Source organism: Mobula hypostoma, chromosome 6 (assembly GCF_963921235.1).
Source record: "Mobula hypostoma chromosome 6, sMobHyp1.1, whole genome shotgun sequence".
In the NCBI taxonomy this organism is placed as follows: Eukaryota; Metazoa; Chordata; class Chondrichthyes; order Myliobatiformes; family Myliobatidae; genus Mobula; species Mobula hypostoma.
In genome coordinates, this window is record NC_086102.1 from 153,866,349 (window position 1) to 153,879,272 (window position 12,924).

At 40.0% G+C, this 12,924-nt stretch overlaps 1 protein-coding gene across 1 annotated transcript in view; it reads right to left on the bottom strand.

The window, feature by feature from the left end:
• LOC134348515 (collagen alpha-1(III) chain-like) overlaps positions 1–12,924 on the bottom strand; it is a 132,405-nt gene that overhangs the window by 51,827 nt on the left and 67,654 nt on the right. The window contains exons 9-18 of the mRNA XM_063052003.1: positions 10,821–10,874; positions 9,911–9,964; positions 9,705–9,758; positions 9,530–9,574; positions 5,091–5,144; positions 4,687–4,731; positions 4,520–4,573; positions 1,285–1,383; positions 1,142–1,186; positions 725–823 (exon numbers count right to left, since the gene is read on the bottom strand). Coding sequence (XP_062908073.1) covers positions 725–823; positions 1,142–1,186; positions 1,285–1,383; positions 4,520–4,573; positions 4,687–4,731; positions 5,091–5,144; positions 9,530–9,574; positions 9,705–9,758; positions 9,911–9,964; positions 10,821–10,874 — 603 coding nt within the window. The remainder of the gene's footprint in view (positions 1–724; positions 824–1,141; positions 1,187–1,284; positions 1,384–4,519; positions 4,574–4,686; positions 4,732–5,090; positions 5,145–9,529; positions 9,575–9,704; positions 9,759–9,910; positions 9,965–10,820; positions 10,875–12,924) is intronic.

Consider the following 12,924-nt stretch of genomic DNA (forward strand, 5'->3'; position numbering starts at 1 on the left):
TAAAAGTTGCTGGTGAACGCAGCAGGCCAGGCAGCATCTCTAGGAAGAGGTGCAGTCGACGTTTTAGGTTTGTAAAGAAATTCCTTCTCATTTCTGTTCTAAATTGACGTCCCTCTATTTTAGGGGTTCCTAACCTGGGGTTCACGGTGCCCTTGCTTAATGGTATTGGTCCACATAATAAGAAAGGTTGGGAACCCTTGTTCTATTCTGAGGCTGTGCTCCCTGGTCCGAGACTCATCCACTATAGGAGACATCCTCTCCATATTCATTCTATCTAGGCCTTTCAATATTCAATATCAATCTAAACCTTTCATACCCCTTAATTTTTCTTTCATCCATTTGCCTATCTAAGTGTCACTTAGATGTCCCTAATGCCCTATTGTACCTGTGTCTCCCTGGCAGGATATTACATGCACCAACTACACTTTGTGTTGGAAAAAAAAGCACTGACATTCCCCCTATACTTTCCTTTAATAGCTTAAAATTACGCCCCTTGTGCTAGCCATTTAAGCTCGGGGTGGGGGGAGTCTGTGGCTGTCCACAATCTATATCTTTTATCATCTTTACATCTCTCATCTTTCTTCACTCCAAACAGAAAAAAAAACCCTTGCTCATTCAACCTTTTCAACTCTGTTCTAAATTGACGTCCCACTATTCCAGGGGTCCCCAACCTGAGGTCCACAGACACCTTGCTTAATGGTATTAGTCTATGGCACATACTTACTGGTAGACCTTTATCACCTGGAAATCCATTAGTTCCTGATGGACCTGGAGGACCAATGGGACCGAGCCCACCCATGTGCCCAGGAGTTCCAGGAAGACCCTAAGAACATAAAGAAAACTGGTGTGAATAGTGTTTCTACTAAAGGCTATACTTTTGGATAGCGCCAAAGGCCTATAACTAAAACAGCAAACGTAAAATAACAGGACAATTGAAATTTTAATTTGTCCCTTTAAAATGTAGAACAAAGTACCTTTGGCAGATAATTCACATTGAGTGATTAAATCATGTTCAAATGAAAGATGCAAGCCAAATTAATGAGACATTTATCAGATTGTCTCCTCTATAATCAATGCATTACTCCACTGTATTTGTTACATATTTTCACAATAAATGAAAAATGATTTTGATGTAACTGACCTGAGGCCCTGGTGAACCAGGTGATCCATCTTTTCCAGGATTCCCCTGCAATACAAATCAGAAGTAAACAGACAGATGTTGTTTTCCACCATTTACTAAATGGTAAATGGAAAACTGATGTGCAGCAAACATTGGTTACGTACAGGATTTCCTTGGTGTCCACTAGGACCAACATTCCCTTGTAGACCTCTAGGTCCTGGAGGACCATTGGAACCAGGAGGACCTTTTTCACCAGATTCACCCTGCAAGGTAAAGTATTAAAGACTAGTTACATTCTTGAAAATGTGTAATCCTTTGGATAGTTTGTACATAATCTAAATTACAAGAGAAAAGGATGAAGCGTATTTTGCTTTCTAATCATTATTTAAAAGAGACATTTTAATGTAACCATTCTTAGTGATGACAGGTTTTGCCAGGACATCAATTCTGTAGGTCTTCCATCATGTTTGTAACTATTTGTACTTTGTCCCATTGAATTCTCTCCAGGATCTGGGTAGAAATAGGAGGTAAAAGCTGAACTTCTCCCTTCTCTAAGATGGAAACTCCCACCTTAGCAGCCTCTAGGGACCCAGTGAAATATTGACAAGACAGAAATTTTGCCTCTTCAAGCTACGTTACATGGGGTGTGGTGGTGGAACATTGTGAATCTTCTCCCTGGTTCTCACACGAAGAAGCAATCTCAAGATATACCAGGAAATTCTTTTGATTTGGTCCTTAGAAAATTGAAACCAGCTAGCAGCAGAGTTACTGAGCTCCAGAGTGAAAGTCCAAAATTTTCTGGATAAGATTGTAAAATATCCCAAAATTTCTCCTTGAGATGCAAGAGACATATACACCTCTTACAGTAGTTCATTGGTCTTGATTCCCATGGGTATATGACATGTAGAACTATTTTCTTTGATGTGCCTACCTGTGTTATCTTAAACATTCAATCTAATTGTGTTCTCTTTACATTCAGAATCATTTCTACTATATTAACCACTGTGGCTTTTTATATGTTTTTTTTTCTATGAGTTTGAACAATTTGAATTTGAAGAGATGAAATTATAAAGTGACACAGCATGGATACAGGCCTTATGGCTCAGCTCATCTAAGCCAACCAAGGTGCCCATTGAAAGTTAGTCTCATTTGCTTGCGTTTCGGTCCATATCCCTAAAATAAAATCCCTTTTTCCTGGGACAAAGACTGTGTACATTCAGCATCTTAATGCCCTTTTATAAGGTCATTCCCTCAGCTTCCTTTTCTCTGGGGAAAACAGTCCCAACCTCTCCAGTTTATTCTTCTAACTCAAGCCCTCCAGTCCTGGTAAAATCCTTGTGAATTTTTTGGCATCCTGTATAGCTTCATCACATCTTTCCTACAGCGAGTGGCCAGAGGCACAGTCTTGGCAACATCTTGTACAACTGTGACATGATATCCTAATCCTTCTATTCAACTATCCAAACTTTGAATTCAAGCATGATATACAACTGCTTCACCCACCTGTCTACCTGTATTACCACTTTCAGGGAACTATGTGCTTGTAAGCCCTAGGTCTTTCTGTTCCACAACACTCTGCCATTCACTGTATATGTCCTACCAGGTTTAACTTCCCAAGATCAATTACTTCACACTTGTTTGAGTTAAACTGAGTTAAGCCATTCCTTCAACCACTTTCACAATTGACCTACATTTTGCGGTAACCTTCCTTGGTATCCATTGTTCCACGAATTTTATCATCATCCAGAAACTTTTTAATCATGTCACTAACACTCAACAAAATCATTAATCGTCAGAGTTCTCCATCTGAAAACAATCCTCACCATCACGAAGCCAATTTTGCATCCATTCAATTGGATCATCATGGATCACTCTTCTGGATCAGCTTAGCAACTCATACTTATAGGCTTCATGGTCAAATAAGTTGACATTCCTTTTGTGCAGTATTGCTTTCACCTCACTTGTTCAAGCTACCCTCCCTCCCCCGTTAGGTGTAAATTTTGGCTTCATTGTAAAACCTGCATTGTAAATACTGAAATTCATAACTTAACAGCAGAATTTTAACACATAATTTGGGAAGACACCTCAAAATCTGTGTAGAATGTCACCATGACTCCTTTTCCTCTCTTTCCTGAACATTATACACTAAATAGGCACTATTAAAAGTGAAAGACAGATCAATTTTCAGTCATCAATCAACAACCCTAGGAATGATTATTACATTATTTGTTCAATTACTGTTTGTAGCAATTTGCTGTCCATCAAATGCTGTCACTTTTCTCTTTGTCAGAACCATCAATCACACATTGCAAGTACAGTAGACGCCAGTTAATTGGGCCATCGGTTAATCGGGACAGCTGCTTATTTGGGACAACACTTAAGAACAAGATCTAATTGGGAAAAGAGTCAGAACTCCTTTTGTTTATTTGTGACTTGATGCCACTTAATTGGGACAGGAGACTGTTGTTGAACAGTTTCAAACCAATGTCAGTCATGTGCATTTGTGTGGCTAATAGACACTACAATGTGTTTAGAATGAACAGTTTTGATTCAAAACTATGTTTTTGCATTAAAAAAGCAGTGATTTTTGTCACTGATAGTTGCTGAGGCAATTAAGAACTGTTTTGCTCACTGTGGTTTTAAGCATTTAGGCGTGAAGGTGCAAGAAATGGCAGGGAGTGTAATTGAAATGGCTTCACTTCACAAGTTAGGAACTATATAGAATTTGAAGGTATCAACAATAATCTTGAATGTTACAATGAAATGAAGATTTGGAGAATTCAATTGTTGAAAGCATTGTATGAAGGCAATCCATCATCTGCATTAGGTGTGGGACAATAAATGCTGGGCTTGCCAGCAATGCCCAGATCCTGAAGAAAATAACTAAGTCCATGAAATAACTCTGCCATGGATGGTCCCAAGTCTGGCTGCAAAAGGGGGAGTATTAGACTCGGGGGCCAGCAACCGCATCCCGTAGAAACCCGGCGCTACAGAAACACTAAGAGAAGCCCCAAAGACCTCATCCCTGGGAAAGAAGGGATTTTCTAGGATGGGCTGCATCTATGGGTCCAGGACAGAGGACTCTGGCAAGCTGCCGTCAGCAGCTTGTACCCCAGTAGGGGTGGTGGGTTTAAGAAGATGAAGCCCAAGAAATGCCTATTGGTCAAACGTTCAAAGTAAATGTACTATCTAAGTAAGTATACCATACATGACCTTGAGATTTATCTTCCTGCAGGCAACTACAAAACAAAGAAACATAGTAGAATTCACGAAAATTCCGCATCACAAAGACAGCCAAACATCTAATTTGCAAGAACAAAAAAAAAATTGAAAACAATAAAAAGCAACAAACAACCCACAAAACATAAGCCACAGAGCCCCTGAAAGAAATTCACATACTTTAGGACCTGGTTGACCATTAGCACCAGGATTCCCAGGATTGCCATTTCTGCCCTAAACGGATAAAAAACAGAAATTTTATTAGTATGAATTTAAAGACAACCATATAAGGAGAACTGAAGGGGCAGTATGAATAATGCTTTGCACTAATTACACATTTCACTTACAGGGGGACCATCTTTACCAGGACTGCCATCATATCCTCGTAAACCCTAAACAAAAGATAGACCCATGTTTAGAGACTGCTTCCAAGGAGAATCTTAACAATAAAATCACTTCAATATTTTATCAAGGGAAGTAATCAGAATTTAATAATTTTAGATTTTAACTTGAAACATGTTTCCATAAAATTGTCAATTTCAAAATTGAATTCCAGTTATTAACTTTCAGGCCCTAGAGCAATATTTACTGGTTGCTATAATCATTACTTAATTTTTTACTGTTACTATGGAAGATGTGATTATTTTCATTTCATAATATAGATCAAAGTTACCTGGAGAAAAATATTGATAACAGATGTTGGGCATTCTCTATATAACAGAGATCCATAAATGATAATAACAGCACTTACTGGTGTTCCAGGGACCCCATCCCGTCCTCTCTCACCACGTAAACCAGGACGACCCTAATGCACATGATAAAGAGAAACACTCATTTCACAACATAAAATTAATTTTTTACATTAATTGCATTGATAACAGAAATGCTTATCTGCTATATCAGAATATGGGTTTATAATACAATTGATTGCACATTAATGTGTATGAAATAGAAAGAGCAGCTTAATAACCTACATGTCAAAGAGCTATTGTTTGTCCTTCTGTTTTCCAAAGTAAACATAAGGATTCGTTCCGTGCCTCAATGACCTCATGAGGAGTGGGTGTCATAGACTGGTGTTTCCCAGGATCTTGAAAGGCCTGAGTACAATGGACATGGAGCAAATGCTTTCTCCCATGAGAGAATATAGAAATCGGGTTCACTGTTTGAAAATGGCTGACTTGCCATTCAAACCAGAGATGAGGCAAAAATATTCTCTCAGAGGATTGTGTGCTTTTAGAAATCTCTTCTTCAAAGAGTGGTAGAAGTAGTGTCACTAAATATTATAAAGAAACAGATCATTGATAAATGAAGAATAAAACTTACTGGGAATAAGTGAGAATGTTGAAGCTACAATAGATCAGCCATGATCCTTTCCTCTGGTGGTTCAACAGGCTGACTAGTCTCTTCCTGCTGCGAATTCTCATGCTAGTATGTAAAACTGCTTGAGAATTTTTATCTACATGGCTTCTACATTATATCTACAATTCTATCTATGTTACATTTAAACCATTTAAATTAATGAGTGTAAAATATAGACGCATTGCTTTTCAAAATGGATTTCTTCAAACTTTCCTCTTCCAGAAATTAGCAGAAACTGATGCTAATAGCTTAAGTGTATAGGCTGTAATCAGGCATTGGAATAACCAGTTGAGTTTCAAAATAGCTTTAATCAATTTAGAGAAGTGGGGAATGCAGTGACTTCTTCAATGTATATGATCTCTGTTAAATGATGCCTACATTATTGGCAAACCAATTTTGGATCTGTTGCAAGTCCAAAATGCATTAATGTCACATGCATCAAGATAATGACATGCATATGTATGAGCAGTCCTTTTCTTCATTAAGTCCTCAAAATCACAAGGCTCATCTTCTCTCCTGTTCAGGTTGAGAACAACTTGTTTCCATATCTAACCGCAAACAACAGGAATTCTGCAGATGCTGGAAATTCAAGCAACACACATCAAAGTTGCTGGTGAACGCAGCAGGCCAAGCAGCATCTATAGGAAGAGGCGCAGTCGACGTTTCAGGCCGAGACCCTTCGTCAGGACTAACTGAAGGAAGAGTGAGTAAGGGATTTGAAAGCTGGAGGGGGAGGGGGAGATGCAAAATGATAGGAGAAGACAGGAGGGGGAGGGATAGAGCCGAGAGCTGGACAGGTGATAGGCAAAAGGGGATACGAGAGGATCATGGGACAGGAGGTCCGGGAAGAAAGACGGGGGGGGGGGGGTGACCCAGAGGATGGGCAAGAGGTATATTCAGAGGGACAGAGGGAGAAAAAGGAGAGTGAGAGAAAGAATGTGTGCATAAAAAAGAGTAACAGATGGGGTACGAGGGGGAGGTGGGGCCTAGCGGAAGTTAGAGAAGTCAATGTTCATGCCATCAGGTTGGAGGCTACCCATACGGAATATAAGGTGTTGTTCCTCCAACCTGAGTGTGGCTTCATCTTTACAGTAGAGGAGGCCGTGGATAGATATGTCAGAATGGGAATGGGATGTGGAATTAAAATGTGTGGCCACTGGGAGATCTTTTCATTCTAGGACGAGGGAGATGTCTTCATTTTTTAAAGAAAGGGGCTTCCCTTCCTCCACTATCAACTCTGCTCTTAAACGCATCTCCCCCATTTCACGTACATCTGCTCTCACTCCATCCTCCCACCACCCCACTAGGAATAGGGTTCCCCTGGTCCTCACCTACCACCCCACCAGCCTCCGGGTCCAACATATTATTCTCCGTAACTTCCGCCACCTCCAACGGGATCCCACCACTAAGCACATCTTTCCCTCCCCCCCTCTCTCTGCATTCCGCAGGGATCGCTCCCTACACAACTCCCTTGTCCATTCGTCCCCCCCATCCCTCCCCACTGATCTCCCTCCTGGCACTTATCCGTGTAAGCGGAACAAGTGCTACACATGCCCTTACACTTCTTCCCTTACCACCATTCAGGGCCCCAAACAGTCCTTCCAGGTGAGGCATCACTTCACCTGTGAGTCGATTGGGGTGATATACTGCGTCCGGGGCTCCCGATGTGGCCTTTTATATATTGGTGAGACCCAACGCAGACTGGGAGACCGCTTTGCTGAACATCTACGCTCTGTCCGCCAGAGAAAGCAGGATCTCCCAGTGGCCACACATTTTAATTCCACATCCCATTCCCATTCTGACATGTCTATCCACGGCCTCCTCTACTGTAAAGATGAAGTCACACTCAGGTTGGAGGAACAACACCTTATATTCCGTATGGGTAGCCTCCAACCTGATGGCATGAACATTGACTTCTCTAACTTCCGCTAGGCCCCACCTCCCCCTCGTACCCCATCTGTTACTCTTTTTTATGCACACATTCTTTCTCTCACTCTCCTTTTTCTCCCTCTGTCCCTCTGAATATACCTCTTGCCCATCCTCTGGGTCACCCCCCCCGTCTTTCTTCCCGGACCTCCTGTCCCATGATCCTCTCGTATCCCCTTTTGCCTATCACCTGTCCAGCTCTCGGCTCTATCCCTCCCCCTCCTGTCTTCTCCTATCATTTTGCATCTCCCCCTCCCCCTCCAGCTTTCAAATCCCTTACTCACTCTTCCTTCAGTTAGTCCTGACGAAGGGTCTCGGCCTGAAACGTCGACTGCGCCTCTTCCTATAGATGCTGCTTGGCCTGCTGCGTTCACCAGCAACTTTGATGTGTGTTGTTTCCATATCTAGCTCAGTTCAGTAATCCTGAAGTATCTGATGAGGTATCCCTGGATCTTATAGAGAGAAGTTACTTGACAGGTCAGTATGGGGTAGGTCGCATGGGAGGTGCTTGGACCTTTTCACTGTTTATGTTAGACTTCGGTGTTCCCAACATACTAACTTAAGATTCTTAATGCCATACTAAATTTGCATTCTTCATTTAGAATGATCACGGCTCAGGGAATCTTATGAATCGGTGGGTGCTCTGATTTTACAAGGAGTCTTTGAGAGAAACCTTGGGTATTTCTCCTGTTTACCTGGTAATGTATTGTCATGATATTGGAATGAAGGCTTTTTTTTCCCAAGACTGATGTCCCCAAGAATGAGGCCCAAATTACTCTTAGCTAGTGACAATTGGAACTAGCTAAGAGTAATTTGGGCCTCATTCTTGGGGACATTATCCAACATCTAATTAAGTAATCATGTTGTATTCAATGATTCTTTGTTTGCATTCCGGCTTATCCTTATATGTAAAATTAAAGTTCAAAGTGAATTTATTATCAAAGTACATATATGTCACTATCCACAATCTTGTGATTCATTTAATTGTGGGCATGCTCAATAAAACCATAATAGAATAATAACCATAATAGAATCAATGTACACTAATTACCAATTCTCCTGGACACTTAAATTGTTTAGGTCTGATCAACCCAGCCCATTACAGTAATTATCCACAATCAGCATCTGAAATGTACTATCAACATTCATAATATAGAATATATGCTACAACAAAAGTATTTTAATGCTTCTTCTTAAAATGTTCTTTGTTTTTTAACTTTATAAAATTGACTTAACCTAATGTTTTGATTTGATTTTGTATTTTATCATTTTCTTCAATAGGACATCCAAAAGCTATAGGCTCTACTTCCCTGAAGCAGCAGTAAGGGAACGGACTCCACCAGCAGCATGATGCACTGGGTTCAAAATATATTCTGGCCTTAACTTTACATTATGTCCCATAAGCAGGATTAAGAAGGACTGTATCTGCCATCCATACATACGTACAGGCAGCTTTCAAATTGATACCAGTTTTATTCATGGGAATCGGTGGTTATGCCATTGTATCTTGTTATGATATTGGAAGTGGAATTGGTTTATTATTGTCAGATGTACACAAATGCAGTGAAAATTTTGCCTTGCATGCTGTTCATAGAGGTCAAATCATTAAACAGTGTATTGAAGTAGAACAAGGCAAAACAAGAACAGAATACAAAGTGAAGTGTATTGGCATTTGGGAAGAAATGGATCTAAAGATACAAAGTGATATGTACTTGCACCTTGGACAGAACTGCAGCTCTCTGAACCAACTGGGCATACAGACCACAGTCAACAAACTATGTCATGGCAGATGAAAACTGAAATTGGACTGAGACTTTAGATAGGTAGATATTTAAGGAAAAGATGTGTCAGTATTCACATTCTCTATGGCAACTAATACCAAGACATTTTGTAAATTTGTTTTACCATCGCTCCAGGTGAGCCATCGGATCCAGGAGTGCCTGCATCTCCCTGTTTGAGAATGAAATGGAAAATCACTGTAATTCTAACAATAACATCCAGAAAACTTAATTATTTAGTTCTCTTTACTTTAATAATGAATTGGTGATTTTTTAAAATCAGAAGTAATTGGGATAATTACCTTTGGGCCTGAAGGTCCTCGTTCACCTTTGCTACCATCATGTCCATTGAATCCCTGTTAATAGACACATGCAATTAGACAATCCACATACATTTCTACAATGCAAGCAGTAGAAATAAACTATTGTTAATAATTGAGTTGTTATGGATAATATCCCATTATAATTATGGAATTAAAATATAGAAGCGTTTCTCCTGGATACTTACTCTATGTCCTTTCAATCCAGGCATGCCAGGTCTTCCAGCAATACCAACAGGACCCTTTAAGAGAAATGGCACTGTCTTTGAATAGTTTCCATTAACAATACAATGTGAGTGGCAAGTTCATTTTTACCACAACCAATGAATCAGTCTGGGTAAATACCTGCCCCAACTTTTTAAGGTGGTAAGAATAGAGGTGGACATTGTTATCAAAGGTATTATTTCTTTGAAAGGTAACTAAGATTCTTACTACACACATGTTTGTCAAAGGTCTTCACAGCAGCATTGGCTTAACTTGATTTTCAATCTTAAATCGGTAGAGTTGCGAGAAGTCTGGACTCGCACGTGGCCTTGCAGGAAAATGCAGTACTTGATTACCACAATGATATCATGCCTCCATAGATCTGACTAGCTAACTATAAGGAAAGATTACACAAGCTAGAGAAGCATCTGCTGAAAATCAGAAGTTTAAGGATTGTTTGAGAAATGGATGAAAATCTTCAATATAGGGTGGATAAATAAAAGGTACTACTAATAAAAAACCTAAAATATTGATTGCAATCTTTCAAACTACATACAAATGCATCAAAATAGAATTAAAACTTAGTGAAACTGTTGTATCTTCATGAATTGCTAAAGATGCAATTGAAAGAATTTAAAAGTCTCTTAATAAATATATTTAGCCAGCTGTGACAAACTCTTAGAAACTGGTAGTGAATGTAATTCGGAGACCCCTTTCAACAACCTGATGTGGTCTTCACGAATATCAACAACTTCTTTATCAAAAACAATATATTATTCTTCAGTCTAAACAGTATATATTTCAATAAGTGTGCTGCTTATCACCAAACAATACAAATTGTATGTTCACCTGCAGAGACAATTATGCATTAATTTTATATATTTTTTTACTTACTGGAGGACCTGGCAGTCCTCTGTGCCCATCTTTTCCTGAACTTCCAGGCGAACCCTACATTTAAACATTACAATATCAGTTGTTATAGCAGATTTGGGATGGCAGCTTTAAAAACTGTTTTGAACTGTATGCTGCTGACACAAGCATTTGATAGTCAATGCAAAATTCTGAGATTCTGAGATAAAACAGGCTGCCTATTTGCCATGAAACCATTGAATTGCACAGGAAAAGACACATTTCATTCTCATTATTTTAAATATTGACAAAATACTGAGAAATAATAAATTGGGTAGGACCAGGATGATGGAAATGTGAAATTAGTCAAATAAGTCAATAGAGGTTTTAATGCGTAGTATAAAATCTCTATAATTCCGATTCAAAAACATCAATGACGATACATGCTGCTCTTCAAATCATAAGGGAAGCTACAATTACATCAAATGAACATGTTGTAGCAAAGACTAAAAGATGATTGACCAAAATCTGATTTATTGGGTCAATGTTTGCATCAATAGTTAATAGAAATCTCAAATACCCTCCAAAAGCAATCATTGGTATTGCAAGGTATGAGAAACACTTGTCTGTTTATGTTCACAAAAGTGCACATCAAACTTAGTCTTCCTGCTGATTATTCTGATTTCAACATCTAGTCTATGTTAAACAAGACATTGATGAGGTCCAGCATGAATCATCGGCACGGATCAAGATAGCCTGAACCTCCGGGGAAGATTAATGTGCCTATAGATCTAGTGTTATAGACAATAGGTGCAGGAGTAGGCCATTTGGCCCTTGGAGCCAACACCGCCATTCACTGTGATCATGGCTGATCATACACAATCAGTACCCTGTTCCTGCCTCCTCCCCATATCCCTTGACTCCGCTATCTTTAAGAGCTCTATCTAACTCTTTCTTGAAAGAATCCAGAGAATTGGCCTCCACTGCATTTCTGAGGCAGAGCATTCCACAGATCCACAACCCTCTGTGTGAAAAAGTTTTTCCTCAACTCCGTTCTAAATGGTCTACCCCTTATTCTTAAACTGTGGCCTCTGGTTCTGGACTCCCCCAACATTGGGCACATGCTTCCTGCCTCTAGCGTGTCCAATCCCTTAATAATCTTAAATGTTTCAATCAGATCCCCTCTCATCCTTCTAAATTCTAGTGTGTACATGCCCAGTCGCTCCAATTTTTCAACATATGACATTCCCGCCATCCCTGGAATTAACCCAGTGAACCTATGCTGCACTCCCTCCATAGCAAGAATGTCCTTCCTCAAATTTGGAGACCAAAACTGCACACAATACTCCAGGTGGGGTCTCACCAGGGCCTTGTACAACTGCAGAAGGACCTCTTTGCTCCTATATTCAATTCCCCTTGTTATGAAAGCCAACATGTCATTAGCTTTCTTTACTGCCTGCTGTGTCTGTATGCTTACTTTCAGTGACTGATGAACAAGGACACCCAGATCTCATTATACTTCCCCTTTTCCTAACTTGACACTATTCAGATAGTAATCTGCCTTCCTGTTCTTGCCACCAAAGTGGATAACCTCACATTTATCCACATTAAACTGCATCTGCCATGCATCTGCCCACTTACCCAACCTGTCCAAGTCACCCTGCATTCTCATAACATCCTCCTCACATTTCACACTGTCATCCAGCTTTGTGTTATCTGCAAATTTACTAACGTTACTTTTAATCCCTTCATCTAAATCATTAATGTATATTGTAAATAGCTGCGGTTCCAGCATCGAGCCTTACAGTACCCCACTAGTCACTGCCTGCCATTCTGAAAAGAACCCGTTAATCCCTACTCTTTGTTTCCTGTCTGCCAACCAATTTTTTATCCATGTCAGTACCCTACCCCCAATACCATGTGCTCTTGTTTTGCCCACTAACCTCCTATGTGGGACCATATCAAAGGCTTTCTGAAAGTTGAGGTACACTACATCCACTGGCTTTCCCATGTCCATTTTCATAGCTACATCCTCAAAAAATTCCAGAAGATTAGTCAAGCATGATTTCCCCCTCATAAATTCAAGCAGACTCGGACCTATCCTGCTACTGCTATCTAAATAAACATTCGAGGTCGGCCGAGGTGCGAC